The 19936-nt window shown below is 33.5% G+C and overlaps 2 protein-coding genes across 8 annotated transcripts; both read right to left on the bottom strand.

Annotated features, from left to right (window-relative positions):
- Nucleotides 1-954: 954 nt before the first annotated feature.
- LOC105773286 (serine/arginine-rich splicing factor RS2Z32) lies at nucleotides 955-5225 on the bottom strand. 5 transcript variants are annotated; one of them, XM_012595041.2, is made up of 7 exons: nucleotides 5071-5225; nucleotides 3922-4039; nucleotides 2879-2918; nucleotides 2631-2726; nucleotides 1824-2020; nucleotides 1607-1687; nucleotides 955-1500 (listed from the first exon to the last, which is right to left on the bottom strand). In XM_012595041.2, the coding sequence occupies exons 2-7, from the start codon at nucleotides 4026-4028 to the stop codon at nucleotides 1110-1112; spliced, it is 912 nt and encodes a 303-aa protein (XP_012450495.1). In that variant the 5' UTR covers nucleotides 4029-4039; nucleotides 5071-5225; the 3' UTR covers nucleotides 955-1109. The 5 variants fall into 5 exon arrangements, with proteins under 5 accessions (XP_012450495.1, XP_012450496.1, XP_012450492.1 ...); XM_012595042.2 differs by having other exon boundaries at nucleotides 955-1497; XM_012595038.2 differs by having other exon boundaries at nucleotides 1607-1693; nucleotides 5071-5224.
- Nucleotides 5226-6370: 1145 nt separating this feature from the next.
- LOC105773447 (protein RDM16) lies at nucleotides 6371-11213 on the bottom strand. Of its 3 annotated transcripts, none has more exons than XM_052632623.1 (7): nucleotides 10742-11080; nucleotides 9376-9426; nucleotides 9181-9304; nucleotides 8673-9095; nucleotides 8386-8580; nucleotides 8157-8311; nucleotides 6371-7462 (listed from the first exon to the last, which is right to left on the bottom strand). In XM_052632623.1, the coding sequence occupies exons 1-7, from the start codon at nucleotides 10930-10932 to the stop codon at nucleotides 6580-6582; spliced, it is 2022 nt and encodes a 673-aa protein (XP_052488583.1). In that variant the 5' UTR covers nucleotides 10933-11080; the 3' UTR covers nucleotides 6371-6579. The 3 variants fall into 3 exon arrangements, with proteins under 3 accessions (XP_052488583.1, XP_052488584.1, XP_012450822.1); XM_052632624.1 differs by having other exon boundaries at nucleotides 9181-9299; nucleotides 10742-10839; XM_012595368.2 differs by having other exon boundaries at nucleotides 9181-9426; nucleotides 10742-11213.
- Between the last annotated feature and the right edge of the window lie 8723 nt (nucleotides 11214-19936).

Raw genomic sequence — 19936 nt, 5'->3', positions numbered from 1 at the left:
ATTTTTGGGTAACTCAAATTGTGTAATTTATATTCGAGTTAAACCGAAAAATTTGAAATTTCTTATTCGAGTTGATCCGATTAACTCGAAGAACTCAAACTATTTAATTCAAAATTTGAATTCTTTATCGAATTTTTCAAATCAGATCGAATTTTGCTCACTCCTAACTATTAAATACATTAATGATGATAAATAAGTCAAATAATATCTTAAGTAATGTAATGAAACAACAATGTTGACTATAAATTTGCAAAATTAATATCAAGGAAATTTGGGTATTATAGAAACCAAGTATCTACTCCAATCCTGCAATTACAGAATAGATTAAAATGTTTTATTTGAATAAATAATAATAACAATAAAGTAAAGAATCGAAACTTAAAAATAAATTCAGTAAGTGGGAAATTAATTTTATGAATAAAGTTTTAACAAGTGAAAAATAAGGATACATAGTGGGAAACCTTTTGCTTTTCAAATTTACTACTTTTATAATAAATATATGAAAAATATATAAATTTCGATTTTAAAATTATTGATGGGAGAAATACACTGTTTTTAGAGATGCACGTTTAAAAGATCAACCAGCATTTTGAGTCCCTATATTAAATTTATCAATAGAAAAAAACTAAATACCTATCTGTTAAATTAATTGATGAACCAAGATGTGACAACATTTATTTTAATCTTATATTTTTCTCCTTAACATATAAACAATATATTTTAAAGGTATAAAATACTACAATATTATATACGCTTAAAACTCATAAAATCTTTTTTATAAATTCATAATTCAAAACAACTTCTAATAAATTATAGAATATTAAAAATGTAATTATTGGTTCTTCATTTCGAAAACTATATTAAAGAGATGGTTAAAACATTTGTTGGAATATTGGATAGAAAAACTAGTTTCTACTAGCAAACAAATTCATTATCAACTATTGCAAGACAAGATAAAAAAAAGGTAATTTATATAAATAGACTTAAATAAAAAAAAAAGTGTTTTAATATTCCAGAACACAAAATTATCCATCAAATATATATTAACTCAAAAGTTTCTAACAAACACAGACTGTAACCAACACCTACCCCATTCAAACCACTGCAGCTTAATTTGATTCGCTGCGTCTCGGAGATGCATGATTGTCATCATCTTCTTCATCATAAATAGGGCTCCGATCATCCTTGGGGATCGGGCTAGGACTGCGGCTGTTCCCATTTTCCTTTGCGGAGCTCTTATAATCCCTGTCTCCAGCATCAGCTTCACGATCTGGAGTTCTGCTCCTCCCCCTGGGACTCCCACTGTAATCCGAACCATTGGCATGTCTGCGATCCCTTGGGGATGGGCTACGTCTCTCTTGTGGGCTTCTTTCATCACGTGCTGGACTATGCTTCCTCCCTCGAACTGGGGACGGAGAACGCCTGTGGCGCTTAGGACTCCTTGATCTTCTATCGTCGCGCTCAAAACTTCTTTCTCGCTTCACAGGTGATCTTGATCTACTGTACAAGGCCCAAAGATTCAACACAGAGGCATAAACAGTTAACCAAACCAAAATAATTCACATATCAGATCCGGAATCCTGGATGTGGAAGGCTAAATACAAACCTGTCACTACGCCCTCGGCTGTAACTGCGGCTTCTGCTTCGACCACGTCGGGCACTGGGTGAACGCGAGTAACTCCGTGGTCTACGGCTGCAACAATAGAGTCATTTCCCAAGTAAACAAAATAGAAGCTTTCATATGATAAAATATGATTACGCTCCTTTTCAGACCAAACTAGTGAGAACAACAAAAAGTAGATGGGACTTTGAGAGAGGAGGACCTCAGTTTCTTTGGACTGTTTTGACAATCTCTTTCTATGTGGCCTCGTTCCCCACAGCGGTAACACTTATTCTTCCAATCGCCGGCTTTGCAATCACGAGCCCAGTGGCCATCGATTCCACAATTGAAGCAGCGCCCAGATCCAGGAGTAGGACCTCTTCCAGCATAATCACGTGATCCACCAGGGCCACGGGGCACCTAAAATGCAATTCAATTCAGATTCAATATTCAAACACTATCAAGTCAAGTCTAGGGCAACAAGGAGAAAGAGGAATGACACAGTATACGTTTCCACATGCAAGGCAAGTTTTAACACTTTCTACCTCACCAGCAGTTCTCATATTTTGTTTCTAATATACAAACCGAGTGGCAACAACAATATTCTAATCTGTAGTTACGTAAACGGCTTTAAACTTTCTTCTAGGCAGCAGTATTTAGACATATTCATTGATTTAAAATCAAACTCATAATCGTAAGGCATAAACATGCAAACATTATTGGCTTCACTAGCAAGTTGTACCTAGTTCCAAAGTTTATTGCTAGACCACATTTTGCTGCTTTAACCCCATCTATAGGTCTCTACTACCAGATTTCAAAAACCTGTGTCAGCATTCAGACCATTTTTTACTAATACCTCAGCAGCAACTGAACTGAACATGCAAATTTTTCATTACTTATACCAAAGGCATAAAGGAATAGTGATATATATACATGATAAGATTAACCAATGAATGGTTAAATTTGTCAATGGGTTTCATATAGCATTGTTTCTAGAAAATTGTGGCAGTCAAGTAATCAGCAAACTTACTCCCTTGGCAAATTCCACAATGATACGGCATCCGTCTAGGTCTCGACCATTCAATGAATATCTTGCATCATCAGCATCTCTAGGGTCACTGAATTCCTGTTATCAGGGAGGCAAACAAAAGCACACACAAAACGAACAAAGAATAAAAAATCCAAGGAAAAGATCATATTTTCAATACATAGTGAAAAATCTATAGATATAATGAAGAAAAGTTTTTCAGATAAAATTACGAGTAAAGATATACATACAACGAATGCATAGTCGCGCTTCATATCCACATCACGTACTCTGCGTAAACGGGTGCCAGAAACAGTAAGGCCATCAGGACACAATTATCGAAGGGTTGATAGTTTGCCCCTCACAGATGAACCAAAAACACCCACTTTTGAGATTGTTGCCATTTCGATAAAAACACGCAATAACACTATAGAAAGACTCGCCAAATCCACCAAGGTCACCCTCTCACCATAGACCTCCAGGTTAGGCAAAAGCCAAGGGACCTTCAACAAGATCATTCAAGTTAAACCACACAGACAGGTGGAGGGTTGCAACACTCTCACTCGTATTTTAATAGGAGGACCAGATGTCAAGTGCTACATTAAGGGTTTTGGCAATGACTATTTTCTCCTACTTCATTGTCACTACACCCCAAACTAGGGATGGCAATGGAACGGGGCAGAGGCAAATGTTGCTAAATCCACCACCGCTCCATGGTTGGCAAGCTCTACTCCACTGCCCACCCTGCTCCACTATGGATGTAAAATCTTGAAGACCACTACCACCTCCATGCATGTTAGACGCATCCATCCCCACCTCACCCACTTCGTTTCAGTGTATTTTGCTACTTACCTTAAATGTTTTCAATCTTTTTAAAGTTAAGTAAATATTTAAATACGATTCTTTACAAATTATTTAAACATAAAATACATGAACTATAATACATTATTACATTTTTACCCTTTTAATAGTTAAATATACAAGGATACAATGTAATTTCATATAGTGGAGCAGGGTGAAACGGGGTAAACAATTATCATAACCACCCCGACCCGCCCTGCATCCACTTTTCAAAAAAAAATCCGCTCTATTTGGAACAGATTGGTTCGGAATCCATCAAGTGATTCAAGTTTTGCCATCCCTACCCTGAACCTATCCTAAAAGGCATCCATACATAAGAGTCGAACCACCACTAACACCCAAACAGAACACTTGGAACAAGCACATTAAATTAAATGCAACTATAAAACAAATTTAGGAATTTTTCAACATATAAAAAAAAAGACTAGATTACCTTCCATATCTGCTAAACATGTCCTCAAGATCACGTGATCTTGTCCTTGAAGACAAGTGACCGACATAAAGGCGAGTGCCACCACGGCGATCATCATACCTAGGCATTTTTTCTTTCCCTGCAGTAACTTCCGTTAGAAAGAAAATACAACCACACAAATTAAAATAATTAGAACACTCCAATAATTATAACAAAACGTAATAGAAAGATTTTGTCTTAAATGATGGAATCAACAGTCGACTTTAAGCTCAATTCATCTTAAAGCTCTTCCTTTTGCTTCCATTGTAGAACAGAAAATACAAATCAATTTTTAATTTAACAGACAATTAAAATTTAATGCTAATTCTAACAGGAACCTTCTGTATAAATAAAACCATGCAGTTTACCCCCCCCTAAAGTATTACCATTTTATTTTAATTCTTTAAGAGCATCTTTAAATCCAATCGCACGAAAGAAAAATCAAGCATTAAAAGTAAAACAAATTCATAGTTCATGTTATCTACTATTACGAATCTCATAAATAAACAAGGACAAATAAATAAATTTCTCTGAAAAACTAGGTTTTAATTTTAATTCTTTAAAAGTATCTTCTCTAAATCCAATTGGACACACACACACAGAAAATTCAAGTAATAAAAAGCAAAACAAACTCATTGTTCATGTTGTCTACTATCATACATCTCATAAATAAACAAGAAAATAAATAAATTCCTCTGAAAAAGTAAGTTTTAATTTTAATACTGCAAAAGTTAACTTCTTTATATCCAATTAAGAAATAAATAAACTAACTCATATTTCATGTTATATATCATTATACATGTCGTGAACAAACAAGAAAAAATACAATAAATTTATCTGAAAAAAATTAACTAAAAAGGGACGAAATTGAGGAAGAGATTTAGTTTTCAGTTCACAATTGGAACAGGCTAAAGAATTAAATTCATACATCTCTAAATTACAATTATAAATCATAAAAAAAACGAAAATAAAAAATAAAAAAAGCGGAAACAAAAAGCTCGAGAATATTTCAGATCTACAAACAATAATAAAGAAATTAGAGACGTAAGAGCATGAGATTGAAAACGAAAAGCAAAAATAAAATAATCAAGATACTAAAATGAGAAAGAATAGAAGAAAAAAAAAGCTTACGATTAAAGTTTCAAAAGAGAGAGGCGAAGGAAAGGAGAAGATGAAAAACCCTAGATTTTTTTCGAAGACAGAGGGGAGAGTGAAAGGAAGAAAAGTGGGAGTAGTGAATTAAACGCAGCGTTTTCTTTATAGGGGGCTTACGCCCTAAGGATAAGGATGAGTCAACACACTCGAGCACTCAAAAATCAGAGAAAGCATAATTACCGAAAGACCCTCCCCTGGGTATGGAATGACAATAATAGGCTCGGGAAAAGATGTGGCATGTTTCAAACTTGGACTAAATACAAAAGAACACTACTGGCCAAAAAGAAAATTATAAAAGGAACACCTTAGCCAAACAATAAAAGAAATCACAGTTTGCAGGTAAGGACAATCATATGTAATTTTTTATTTTAATTTTTAATTCGGTTATATTATGTAATTGGTTGCCAAAGAAGAATGCGACTCAAACGATGATGTTTTATAAATAGTGGAATTAATTAAGTCATCAATTTTTAATATATTTGAAATTTTTGGTTAAATCGTAGATTCAATTAGTTTTTTAACCTGGCATTTAATCCTAATTCTTTTGTTTGGATGATTAAAATTTTGTTACATCGCTTTCTGTTGGATGGAAAACATGATTAAACTATTAAAATCTTAATAGAGTGATAGTTTGTGTATTTTAATAATCAAGTGAATTGCCAAACCAAAGAGTTACTGTTACAAAGTTTACCCTAAGCTTATTGGTTTCGTCAGAAAGTTTCTTTCCGCCTCATTTTCCATATGTTCCAATTTTCTTGCCGCCTCAAGTTTTCGTCAGAAACATGTTTTGTTAGTATACCACGAAATACTAATTCAAAGAAAATTGAGTCTCCATATATGCTTTATTAGGACTGATTCAGACTCTTCAATACTTTTTTTCTGAAACTGAAGGAAATATGACCCAAACATATATGACAAAAATTTAGAAAAGAAACTGAACCAACTCCAGAAGATTGATACTCACACCCAAATCCTTTACGAAGGCATTTCAGGAAGAAGAAAATAAGGAAGATCGAACAGCTTGTTAGATTTTCGATTTTGTGTTTCCCATTTGCTCTATTGGTTTGCATCTTAAAATAAACAAAAAAATGGAGCAAATTTGACCAAATTTAGTTCCTAGAATTACACTACATAAAAAAGATTCTAGATTCGGACGATATGGGAAATTCAGTCTGATGGATGAATTAAAAAATCAAATCGATAAAACAAAAATGGTAAAAACCTGCAATTTAAATTCGTGTCCTAAGTAACAACAGCACACTTTTGGTGTGACATGTATCGGATTCAAGCGAAATTTCTTATTCATATTTCAGATTGAACTTTGGTCTAAGCAGCTGTTGATAATACGATGCTCAAATTCGGGCTGAATCCAATCATTCAACAAACAGACCTCGATAAAAAGTATTTCGCAATGAACACAACCGAACCAAAAGGCTCGGAGGAAGTAGTTAAGTCTAGCTGTTTTCCTTGAAGCTTTTCAATAAATCAAAAATCATTCTCAGAGAAATTAACCGCAAGGTCCCAGTAATGGGCAACTCTTGCATCAGCAAATACCTTTTTCGCGGCTGCTTCGGTGATGCACTCGTGAACCGAGAACCTGTTGAAACTTGATTTCGCAACGCTACCTTGCCAAACCAGCACACACTTGTTAGGTGGTTTCTCTTCGTCTTCATCTTCATCTCCGTCCTTGTCATCTTTTACAGCTTCAGCCCAGTTGATTCGCCGAAGCATAAGCTTCCCATACCTCTTAATGGATTTGCTTCCACCTTCCACTACTACAACAGTAATGCCCTCGGAAATCACAGCACAACCAGTCAACCGGTTTTCTTGGGCATTAACATCGACTTTGAAGCGGGTCTTGGGATCAGAGAGGTCATTGATCCTGTAAACCGAAACAATAGTCTCCACCGTATTTGGATCATCAAAAAGCTTTCTCTCTTTCTTTTCACGGCGCTCAGCAGGAGTAAGCTTGCGAGCAATGTTCCTGTCGACATGAGCTTGCTCCCGCTCAGCAGCAGCACTTCGGATTTCCATTTCAAGCTTAGTAGGATCTTGGGTAGCTTCGGAGCCTAAAACTTTCATTAAATTGCTCAACTTAACTTTTGGCTTTGGAGGTTCTATCAAGCCTTGTCTAATCATCTCCTGTTTATCCTTCTCCCGGGCCAGACGTCGCTGAGTCCGAAGTTTCTTCTGCTCCTTCTTGGTTAGCTTCAGGGGCTGAGGTGGTGGGGGAGCTGGCTCAGCAGGAGGCTCAATCGGACGAGGATGTTCAACATATATTGTGATTTTCTCCTTCTTCAGTTTATCTTCACAAAGCACACCATCAGGGATATCATCGTAGGAACCCGAAACCAGAATAGGTAAATCCCTGCAATACAACAATAAATATTTCCCCAAACAAAACACAGTGAGAAAAAGGGAACTTAAAAATATGAAATAACCTAGCAGTTCTAATCCATGTCGCTCCGGCTCTTCATTTTTCTTAAAATACCCATGTCCAACACATATCCGGACATAGATATGTGAATATGGTCCAAAGACCCACCAAATAAATGGAAAACTTTAAATATATATATACTCATATCTGACACTCATACCTGAGTCCAAGTGACATAGATTTTAGTGCCTCCTTTTTAATTTATTTATACGGAAATTACATATGATGCTGAAAATAAATGCAAAGGTTTTCGGCTTTACACATGGTGAATAGCGTTGCATGCCTCGAGTCTCAGTTTGAATATTACTAACAAAATCAAGAAGGCAAGAGTTTCAAACTTTTGCTTAGCGAACAGTATGGTATCAAAACAAACTCCTCTATGGGAAAAAGAATACACAACCCAATAATTACAGCCTAACCAGTGAGAAGAAAAACAAAAGCAATCATTGCAATGAACTGCATTTTTAGCAATAAATGAATCTTTCTCACAAATAATTCCCAGCTGATGGATTTTTCAGGTTTAATTTGAAGACATGTTGAATCAACCAAGATCTCCAATGTGATTGAATTAATTAAACATATGTGAACTTAAAATTAGATGATAATGAAAGGAATATCGACTTACCACCACTCTATTTCAGGAATTGGGTCTTTTGGTTTCTCCTTTGTTATAATTCTTTCCGACACCTCAATTAAATTTGGATTTATATCAGCCTTTGCCTTTGCCAATTGTGCTTGCTTTGCTTTTAGCTCTTTCGCTTTTGCTTCTCCAAATTGACTCTGTAATAAAAAGACAATAATCACAAAACCAAGCAACTAATAAAATGATCAAACAAATAAAAACACAATAATACCTTCAATTTGATGACCTCTGCATCTTTTGACCATTTCCCTTCCTCTACAAACTGAAAAGTCATCCTTTTTGGTCTAAGAAGCTTGTTCTTATCGATTCCCATCCGTGCATCAAAATGTGGATTTGATTCTGGATCCACCTCCAGTTCAGGTTTAAGGATCTGGAATGCATCTTTCTTTTGCTTGTTAATGTTGACCTGAAATATCAAATGGATTGAGTTAAAGAACACATAAATAGAATTGAAAGTAAGAACATAACTATTGCACCAAGACAACAAATTTCACGAACCTTGAGGGTGCTAAGATTACTTGGTTTAGTCACATTTATGATATTACCGTGCTCATCAATTTCTCTACCGAGTGCATCAACACGGAGAAGAGGTGCCTTCGTAGGTTTCTGCGCAACTGGAACATCTACTTGCACCTGTCCGGGAAACAAGTTTATTAGAGGAGCAAACTGAGGGTCCTGGCGGAATCCCATCTTAGCAGCCAGCTCTTGAGCACGTTTAACAGCTTCTAAATTGGGTATTGACTCAAGGCCCGGAACAGCAGGCATGCCAGTAGTAGGTGGCTTCACAGAAGCTACTGCTGCAGAGGCAGGGGGAACTGATGAGCTTGATGGTCCAGTGGCAACAGATGTAGCCACAGTTGAGACTGGTCGTTGAACTGCTCCAGTAGTCACTACTGAACTCGAGCTAGGGCCTTTGTTCAACTACACCAAACAATACCAATACAACATGAATATTTTTAATTTAAAACATCCGGACAAAACGGAAAAATAAAAAAGATGAACTTACTGAGGGTATCTTCTTCAGTTTCTCAGCTAATTCTTTCTGCATTTGTAAAGCCTTTTTCGCTTTGGCTAAGGCATCAAGAGAGAGGTTTGCACCACTTTTCCCAGTAGAAGAAGAGCCATCTGTACTAGATCCAGTAACCTCATGAGATCCGGTAACACTATATGCTTTATTTTCAGCAGTAGAAATCGAAGATACCTTGGTAGGAAGGGGGTGACCAGTCTTCGGTAATGATGCCTGAGCAGCACCCTTCAGGTATGAAAAAAAGTAAATTACATCAGCATGCAAACTTACAACTTGGCAATATGATATAACTTCAGATCAATTTTAAATTAGCATAATATCAAATAACTCCATTAAAACCTGATACATGCCATATTTTTGTTCAAACAACATTGTGCATCATTATACGTTTAGATCTCATGCTAGCATGTGATGTTAGCCAATATCTAAGCTTTTTAGTTATGCTTGAGTTAGCATATATTCTTGAGCCAAAAATGGTGAAACATTATATTAACAATAGACAACAGAAGATGGATAAGTTCCTTGAAAGTTCATCAAATCTAAGTTACTTGAACTCGAATGTGAGTATCAGAAATGGTATTGTGTGTCATCATTATATTCAATTTTTTCTAATTTTTTCCATGCACTTGAAGAGTCAATCTTCATACCCATATCCGATATGCATCAAACATGGTGCCAGTCAAACACTTCAAGAAAAAAGAAGAGTCCGAGCAACATGCATTAAATCATGTAATATGAACTTCTATTTTCTACAAGCCTTGGATTAGCTGCAAATGTAAGACGGCAACAACTATGACTCTGGCCACAAATCAATGTAACCAGCAACACAAGGAAACAACTAGGAAAAAGAAATTCCAACAATCAAGTTCAAAAACTCATGTACTAAGTACTAACTCACCACGGTTTAAACACAATGTATACCATAATGAAAGTATGTAACAATTCACTCCTAGTAGGAATAGCCATTTGAAAGAAATGCATAATATCAAGGGAATTCAATGTTCAAATGTGCATTTAAGCAGTGCCCACAATGTGACATTACAGCCGCTATCTCTCTCAGCCACCAATATTCATGGCCAACATTTATCACAATTGACTGCAATAGCATTTATTATGTCCACAACAAAGGTGACCAAAAAATGCATCCGCAATGTCAATTTAAATCCCAGAAAACTACATAAAATCAACTAAACAAGTTTAAGCTGCCTTTATAATCCCAGAGAAACTTAAACTGATACAGACTAGATTACTAAACATAAAGCAGGAAGGTTAAATCTACAATCGAAGTTGTTATACTTGCTACTTATACTATTTTCTTCTTATTACATAAAAATTTGCTTCAAAGCAAAAGAAAATGATAGAAAACTAAATCATATTAGATTCAAATTTATAACAAGCTCGTCATAGAATGCTTTAGAATTGTTATTACCAGTTAAATTTTAAGTGCATTTTTTTCTATTCATCTACCAAAACCAAGCAAACAAGAAAGAACAATTATCGCAAAGATAAAAGTAGCAAAAATAGAACATAAAAGACTCACATTTTGAACTGGATCACCACCATTGGCGCCATTGGAGAACTCAATTTCATCATCTTCTTTAGCCTTATCCCCAAATCTCCTCCTCTCTCTCTTTTCTCTTCTATTTTCTTCTCCAAGTTTACTCCTCTTCTCCCCCCTCTCCTCACTCTCTTCCCTCTCTTTCCTCTTCCTCTTCGCTTCAACTTCTTCATAGGAACCCTCGCGATGCCTCCTATCTCTCGATCCTTCCCTCTCAAAAGATCTCTCGCGCTCGTCACGGCGCGATGTGGAAGATCTATGATCCGATCGCCGGTGGGAATCGCGGCTGTCGTGGTGGTGATCGGAGTCACGGTGATGCCGGCCGTCGCGGTCTCGGGAGCGTTTGGTTGCGTGTTTATCTTTGTCCATTCTCTAGGGTTAGTAATTTTCGGCAAGGGTTTTGGCTCTCCTTATCTCGCTCTCGTCTCAGGTTTTATTTCTATTTCCCTTCTCTAAAATTTTGGTAGGAAAAAAAATGCTAGAAAATCATATCTTTGATATGGCACGACGCCGTTTGGTAGCTGTTTCAAAGTTCGATTAAACTAGCTCGTTCGTGACTTAACTATGGACAAATTTTCATTTTGGTGACCCAATTATTCAAATTTTACTTAGGCCTAGCCGATAAATGACTAACGATGCTGTCGTTTTTTAATTGTCATAATAAATAAAGGGATAAATTATACCTAAAGGTTACTAAACTATTATTAAGTTTACGTTTTGGTCACTTAACTTTAAAAAGTTACAAAATTTATCATCGAATTATTCAAAAGTTTTCATATAAGTCACTAGATTGTTAAAATCGTTGTTGTATGATATTTTCTATTTACATCACCTGCACCACTCAAAAGCTCTCATTCCCCTTATCTTCTATAGTTCAAGTATTTTTCAAAAAATAGCTTTGAACGCCATGAATCTGCTGTAATACCCAATTTTAGCCCGGGCTCACATATGGAAATATAATTTTTGAGGATATGTAATCTTAGATATGATATGCAATCCTAGATATGATATGCAATCTTAGATATGATATATGCAATCTTAGATATGATATATAATCTTAGATATGATATGCAATCTTAGAAGATATGATTTTGTAATCTTAGAGATACCCTTTAATCTCAGCCGCTGATGTAATTGATCTGTACCGTTGGATTTGGGGAGTCTCAACTATAAATAGAGGCATCTCCCTTCATTGTAAAAAAGAAAGAGGAGAGGGAGGAATAAAAAAAGAGAACGATTGGCAGTTTTTTAAAGGTGGCTTACTATTTTTTTCGTTCGATTATTTTTTACTTATTTACGATTTAAAAAAAAAGGAGAAGGTGATACCACTGCGAATTTTATTTATTTATTTTTTATTTAGCCCCTTCGCCTTTTAATGTTTTTGTAATTAAGTTTTTTTTATTTTTTTAATTTACCCTTTTATTTATTTTAAATTCCAATTTGATCCATTTGAACGGCGCCGTTTTAGAGGAGAAGGGAAAATTTCCCTTCCAGCCCCTCTATGTAATTCGCGCGTTCAAATTAGTCCTTTTACTTTTATTTATTTGCAGATTTACCTCAAATTTTTTAATTGCAATTCAATTTAGTTTTTTTTATGTTCTTTTATTTATTTTATTAATTAATAGTGTAATTATTAATTTTATTTTCATTTTTAAAAATCTATATATGTATATTTTATGAACATACTTATTTTTTCAGCTAATATTTTCTCATATTTATATATATATATATATATATGTATATATACGTATATTTATTTTTTTAAATTAATTTTGATAATGTACTCATTATTTAATTTTTTTATCTATGTATATTCCTTTTATATGTACATGTATATTTTTTTAAAGAATATTTTCATATTTATATGTATATATTTACGTTTTTTAAATGATTAAATACTCACTTTTTCTTTTTAAAATATACCTATTTTTTATTATTGTATATATGTACGTATAATTATATTTTTTCTTTATTTGCATAAGTATATTATGTATTGTATTTATATATAAATTCTATAACCCAAAATTTTATTTGTAAATTATATATATATATATATATATATATTTTAATCTTCATAATTTTCATGTGTATATTATACGTCTTCTGATCTTTATTTATTTTGTTTGCTTTCCCATTCGTTGTATAATTGTGTTTACATTTAATATTTTGCATGTCATGGATTACTGTTTTTTTTATTTCGTTTATTCATTTGTTTACATTATTTTTATGTCATTAATGTATTTATTATTATTGTTATTATTATTATAGCATTTGTATGTATAAAATCACATTACATCATTTTTTACTCAAATTTAAAGATAGAAAATTTTTTAAAATTGAGATAATGTTCGTATTTAGGATTTTCAAGGGAATTGAGCCCTAACGTATTGGGTTCCGATTTTCTTCGTTAAATCCAACAATCGAGCATTTCTCTTCAATCAAAAAAATAAAAACTCATTATTGGGAATTCAACACGTTGTGTCCTAACGTATTGGATGTGACGCATTGATTTCTCGAAATGAATATTTTTAAAAAAAATAATAAAGGAAATATTCCGAGTTTGGGATTTTAAAGGAATTGTGTCCTAACGTATTGGGTGTGATTTCTTAAATCTTGGATAAGTGGATGTTCTTTTAAAGTAAAGGAAATATTCCGAGTTTGGGATTCTAGAGGAATCGTGCCCTAATGTATTGGGTGTGATTTCTTAAATCTTGGATAAGTGGATGTTCTTTTAAAGTTTTATTGTACAAGTATTTTGGCCCAATTCATTTTGGGGAAAATTAAAATGCTGTGCCCTAACGCATTGGGTGTGGTATCTTCTTTTTCTGAAATAATAAGGGTCTTAATACGTAACCTTTTAAGTTTTGCTAAGGATTACGTTTTTTTCCAAATTCTCAACCTTAAGACACTAATTAATTAACTAGGTACCAATTTTGGGCGTTACGAGGGTGTTAATCCTTCCTCGTACGTAACTGACTCCCGGATCCGTTTTTCTAAAACTCGTAGACCAAAGCCGTTTTTTAGGTGATCCAATCACACCTTAATAAAAGATTGGTGGCGACTCCCAAATTTTCATTTTTTTAGAGTTGACAACCTAAACTTTTATTTTTCAAAAAAATGGTTTCGACATCTGCAAATCAAAATCTAAACAACTTTCTTTTCCGACCTCCGACACTAGCCATCAAATCCACTTGAATCTAAAGTATGTTTTTCTACATGTCAATAGGTATTGATCTGCCATACCAATCGTCTCCTAGAGCTATGAGTAAGTTTTGTTTTGGTCACTTAATTAAAAAAGTTAGAAACTGGTCACTAATATTTCTAGAATTTTTTTTATCACCCGACCATTAAGTGATATTTTTTAAATTGGTATAATAACAATTCTAGTCCTTAGTTTTTATATTTTCTATCAAGTTAATGTTGAAAAAAGGAAATTTTGAATCTGCTTAAATCTTCTTCATGATTTTTCCCCTTAAATTGATTTATTTATAAATTATAGTTTTAATAAATAAATGTCATTTAGAAATTGAGAAAAATAGGTATTCATAAATTTTTTTTAAAATTTTTATGTATTTTCTAAAATTTTAGACATTTTTATCAAAAATAATTTAATAATTTAATATGTGCATATGATAATAATGATTATAAGTATAAAATAATCAATGCACCTTTAATTAGTGAGGGGAAATGGTGTTTTAAGGCATTGGAAATGGAGAAGGTTGTAGTTGAAAGTGCAGAAAGAACGGTGCAAAAATGAAAAAGTAATCTTTCAACATTCTTACTGTGCTCTGAATGGGCAATTCAGAGGTTGGGGCAAAGAATAATATAGTGATTAGTAGAAATAAAGAGCTAAGAGTGTTACACTAAACCAAACAATGGTTGATGGTGGACCCACAAAATTGACTTGTAATCGCATACCATTACATGTGTTAACTAATTCATATTTTGTACATATAAAATATTTACACATACTATAATTTAGTGCATTTATAAAGATTTAATTAGTTCATATTTTTTATATAATATTTACGCATACTATAATTTAAGTGCATATATTGAGATTTAATTAAATTTAAATTTAAATTTAACTTTTAGTAAAAATAGTGAAGAAAGTGGTATTTATTTATAAAGTAAAATACTGAAGACGTTGACAATTATTTATAAGGTAAGTTTGAACATGAGAGTGTTAAATATAATTAACTTTAAATTTTAATAAAAATAATGAAGGAGTTTACACTTATTTATAGGGTAAAATAGTGAAGAAATTGACACCGATAGGGTAAGTGTGAACATGGGAGTATTAAAGATTTAATTAAATTTAAAATTAAAATTAACATTGTAATAAAAATATGAAGAAATTGACACTTATTTATAGAGTAAAATAGTGAAGAAATTGAGGGTAAGTGTGAGCATGAGAGTGCTCTCTAGCCAATGTGGATTAAAATTAACATTTTAAGGGATTAAAATTAATTTTCAATGAAAAATAAAAATAATGAATAAGTGAGGTATGAGAGTATTATCTAGTCAATGTGGGATATAAATTAATTTGTTAATAAAAATAGTGAAAATTTTGTCACTTAATTATAAAGTAAATGTGAGATATGTGAGTGTTTTCTAGTCAATGTGAAATTAAAACTACTTTTTAATAAAAATAGTGAAGAAACTAACACTTATTTACAAAGTAAGTCTGAGCATAGGAGTTCTCTAGCATGTGTGGGATTGAAATTAAATTTTTAAGGGATTAAAATTATTTTTAAAGAATTTTTAATAAAAATAGTGAATAAATTGGCACTTGGGGTAAGTGTGAGCAAGAAAGTGTTCGGGAACTATTTAGGGTTCAACTGCAAGAAATAAAACTTTAAAAATAGTTCGGGGACTATTTAGGGACTAATTTGAACAATTTATAAAATCTGGGAAAAACTACAAAATTTGAAAAACAGGGGTCATAAGGTCGTATAGTCAGGCTGTGTGAGAGGGTTGAAGCCATGTGGAGGGATTAAACAGCCGTGTGGCCAGACTGTGTAACAGACTATGGCTATGTGGCATTTGAAAATTTATCCTATAGGAGGGATATAGCTATGTGGAGGGTTCTTGGCCGTGTGAGATTCGACCTATCCTAAGGTTCCAAAGGCACATGGCTGTGTGAGGGGCTGTGTGCAGACCGTATGGTCCTAATTCTAGGCACGGTATGCCCCGATACGCTTGTAAAAAACACACACTTTTCACCGATAGCCCGAACAACGTCCCTCTCGATCAAATCTGGTCTGGTTCACCTAAATCAAGTCCTTCAATCAACAATTTCACACGGGTTAACGTTTGATTTCTAAGATTTGTAACACCCCTAACTCGTATCCACGTCGGAACAGGGTTATGAAGCATTACCAGACTTATAACTTAAACAATCATACATTTCATAATCAATTAATGCCAAACACAATTTCACAAGTAAGACATTCATAAAGCAACCATACACCACATATCAAAGGGCCATTTGAACATATATACATATCAAAATATGTGACCACATTACAAGCCATCTCAAATGGCCAAAACACAACAAGACATATAGGCCACATTAGCTAAAACACCAATACATGCCATTTAACCAAAATATACAAAGTCCAAAATACCAAAATGATAGTTTGATAGTGCGACACGATCTCCGACAACTTCCAAACTGAGCGAGCTTTCGAATCACTATAAAACACGAAAATTAAAATAGAGTAAGCAATTATGCTTAGTAAGTTCGTATGGCTAATTAATACAATTTACCATTCATCCACAATTTAGATAAGCATAATTAAAACATAGGTAAATTTCAATTGGCCAAAGCCTAACACATAATCACAATCATGTTAGTCATGTATGAATACATCAACTATAAATTACTTCCCGTATTTCACATGAATACTTGTACTGGTTCGTATCAACTCTTATAACCTCGTATAATCATCTGTGCTCGTTGAACCATTTGGAATACTATCGGATACTCAGGTATCTCACACACTAAGTGTCAATACGTGGTCAAAATCACCTCTATCTCATATCTCATATAGATGCTCACTCTCGAGCCATCATTGGGTCTGCTCACACAAGTCGTCAGTCAAGACGTAGCTACAAGGTGCTGCTCACACAAGCTATAAAGTAACTGCAACACATGTCGGAAACTCAACCAACGGTAGGATGTAAGAGACCAGTACCCAAAACTCAGTAACCCTTCATGACATGTCATTTGTATCCTATCTATTCCTAAGTTCAACCGGGATCCATACATTGCCGATACCTCGTCGAGAATTTCCGTGGTGTCATATCATCACAATTATATCAATTAAGCATTTAAACACTTATAATTTAATGCTTATTAAACATACGAACTTACCTCAAATTTACACGGAGACAATCGACCGATCAATCCACTACTTTATCTTTGCCTCGATCTAATTCCGAACGTGGCTTTTCTTGATCTATATATTCAAATTTAACTAATTTAATATTTATTCTATTCAATTCAATCAAATTTCATGTTATGGAAAAATTACCATTTTACCCCTAAACATTTGACTTTTTTCAATTTAGTCACTAGGCTCGTAAAAAAAATGAAATTCATGAAATTTCACTACATCCAAGCCTAGCAGAAAAATTATATATGCTCATATCAGCCCATATATTCCATAAATTCACACATTTATCACAAAATTTTCATATTTCTCAATTTAACCCCTAATTAACAATTTCATCAAAACTCACTTAACAAAAACAAAAGTTATTTATTTAACAACAATGGTTCATTTTCTTCCATTAAACTTCAAGAAAAACTAATATGCTCTCATGGAAAAACCCTATACTTTCAACCATATTGCAATTTAGTCTCTTATTTAGCTAGATTAAGCTACAACGGTTCCGAAAATATAAAAATCAACGAAAACAGGATGAAATAACACTTGCATGCAAAGAAAAAGCTTGAGCAAAAATTTCTTCCCTTCTCCTATGGTGAATTTGACTACGGCATGAAAAGTAGAAGAATGTGATAGCTTTTTGTTTTTTTGTTTTATTTATTTTTATCATTAATTACGTTTTTACCATTTTACCTTTACCTAACTTTAAAATTACTCAATTACCAAGCCATGCACATCCACTAACTCATTTAATGGTCTAATTACCATATAAGGACTTTCAAATTAAATTTCTATAGCTATTTAACACCTTTAGCTAATAGAACACAACTTTCGCACTTTACGCGATTTAGTCCTTTTTCACAAATTGAGTATACAAACGGTAAAATTGCTTAACAAAATTTTTATACCACCATATTATCATGCTATAGACCACAAAATAATATTAAAATAAATTTTTTGACTTCAGATTTGTGGTCCCAAAACTACTATTTTGATTTCACTGAAAACAGGTCGTTACAAGATCCGTCAAGATTATCAAAATATTTGATTTTAAACCAAGAAAGATCGTTTAATTGATCATAATATTATCATTAGATAGAAATTCTATAAGGATTCAAGATTAAACATTGGGATTGAGTTATACTTACCGGTTGTTGGTAAAGATTAAGGGTGTTACAGATAACAATCACGAATCCGGTAGAAAACGCTTCAAACGGAAATTAATTTCGATCCAGGAGAACAAAATAATTCTCAGCAATGGAATGAAATTTTGATGAAAAGAAAAGGGAAAGAAAAGAGAAAGAAGAAGATAAAGAGAGTTGTGGGAAATTTCTAATAGAATTGGAAAAGGAAACAAAATCCTAGGGTGATTAGGAAAAGAAGGACTAAATAGTTAAGAGTTTTCAAATCTTTAGGGTTGCATGGTAATTTCCCCTATTGTTGAAAATAAAATGGACTTGGGAATAAGGTGGCTCAAACCTAATTATGCAAAGGGGAGAAACAAGTGTGTTACCATTAGGCCAATGCCTATTTCTTGTTTAATTTCTACTCCAAATAATATTTGTTTTAAAAAGAGACGAGAAAGGAGTGATATGAACCTAGGACATCTAGAAAGTGTACTAACTACCTAACCATCAAGCTTAATTCAATATTTTGTTAAATATTTCAATTAGCTATTTTAATTAGCTCCTAGAGCGTGATAAACTTGGAAAACTGTTACATTTGATGAGTTGCAACAAGCTTAAAAACACTTTTTTGCTTATTAGCATCATTGTGCTCAATCTTCCAATTTACGTACATGTGCTCAACACTTGGGAAGAATAAGTTTAAAATAATAAACTTTACACATCTTTTGCATATAAAAAATAAGAGAGATGTCCTAACCATATTGCAGACAAAGATCAATTTGAAGGAGCTTGAGAAACCAAACCCATGTCTCCCTATTTTCAACCTCAACTAAAGTCCAAGCTATGGGGAAAATCTGGTTGTTCCCATCCCTTCCAACAACACTCAATATTTCACCTTTGAAACTACCATTTAGAAAGCATTCAACCAAACTTACAACATCCCTCATGTATTTCCTAAAATCTTCTTTCAAAGCCCCAAAGTGTATATACAACCTCTTGAATTTTGGTGCCTTATTAGGAGTAGGTCTCTCAACCATTAGCTTAAAACTATAGTTAGGATCCACTTGCCTTAATGCAAAAACATAATCAAACAACCTATTGAATTCAAATTGAACCCTTCATCTAATTTGTTTTAGACACCATTTCTTATCCCTCCAAGACACATTTTTAGTCAACTCAACCTTCAATTCCTCTTTAGCCACTTGAACTTAGGAATAATCCTAATCTTACTATGAAATATCGGCATATAAACCTATAATTAGCCCTTTGGTTGTTAAAGGATTTGGAACATTTGTAGCAACTTACAAAAATCTAAATCTTATAAGACTCATCTGCATTAACCCTAGTTGTATATGCTAAGATGGACACCCTTCGGCCTTACACTTTAGACATGTTACCCTCATTTCTAACAAACCTAAAGTTACACTTATTCTTAACAACATAAGCTGAAAGTGCCTCTTAAAATTGCTTAGGTCCCTTAAATATCATCCCTAACTCAAACCTTAACGGAATAGGCTTATCGCATCCAAATTTCCTAGATTTTTTACACACAATCTCCCCCATCTAAATCACTAGGTATAACTTCGTATATCATTGCTATCAATATAGTTAGCATCCTACACACTATCCTCACTATCCCCAGTAGTTGCATTTTT

The sequence above is a fragment of the Gossypium raimondii genome, chromosome 6 (genome assembly GCF_025698545.1).
Source record: "Gossypium raimondii isolate GPD5lz chromosome 6, ASM2569854v1, whole genome shotgun sequence".
NCBI lineage: Eukaryota > Viridiplantae > Streptophyta > Magnoliopsida > Malvales > Malvaceae > Gossypium > Gossypium raimondii.
The sequence above is the reverse complement of the archived record's forward strand: the minus strand, read 5'-3'. Positions and strand labels throughout refer to the sequence as shown.

Excerpts from the sequence above, each read along its gene's own strand:
- LOC105773447 (XM_012595368.2), bottom strand. The coding sequence starts at position 11,128 with ATGGACAAAGATAAACACGCAACCAAACGCTCCCGAGACCGCGACGGC. Across the intron at positions 9,427-10,741 it reads GTGGTGATCCAGTTCAAAAT|GGTGCTGCTCAGGCATCATT; the intron begins GTGAGTCTTTTA and ends TCATACCTGAAG. Across the intron at positions 9,096-9,180 it reads AACTGAAGAAGATACCCTCA|TTGAACAAAGGCCCTAGCTC; the intron begins GTAAGTTCATCT and ends TGTTTGGTGTAG.
- LOC105773286 (XM_012595038.2), bottom strand. The coding sequence starts at position 4,028 with ATGCCTAGGTATGATGATCGCCGTGGTGGCACTCGCCTTTATGTCGGT. Across the intron at positions 2,021-2,630 it reads TTGTGGAATTTGCCAAGGGA|GTGCCCCGTGGCCCTGGTGG; the intron begins GTAAGTTTGCTG and ends ATTGCATTTTAG. Across the intron at positions 1,694-1,823 it reads AACAGTCCAAAGAAACTGAG|CCGTAGACCACGGAGTTACT; the intron begins GTCCTCCTCTCT and ends CTATTGTTGCAG.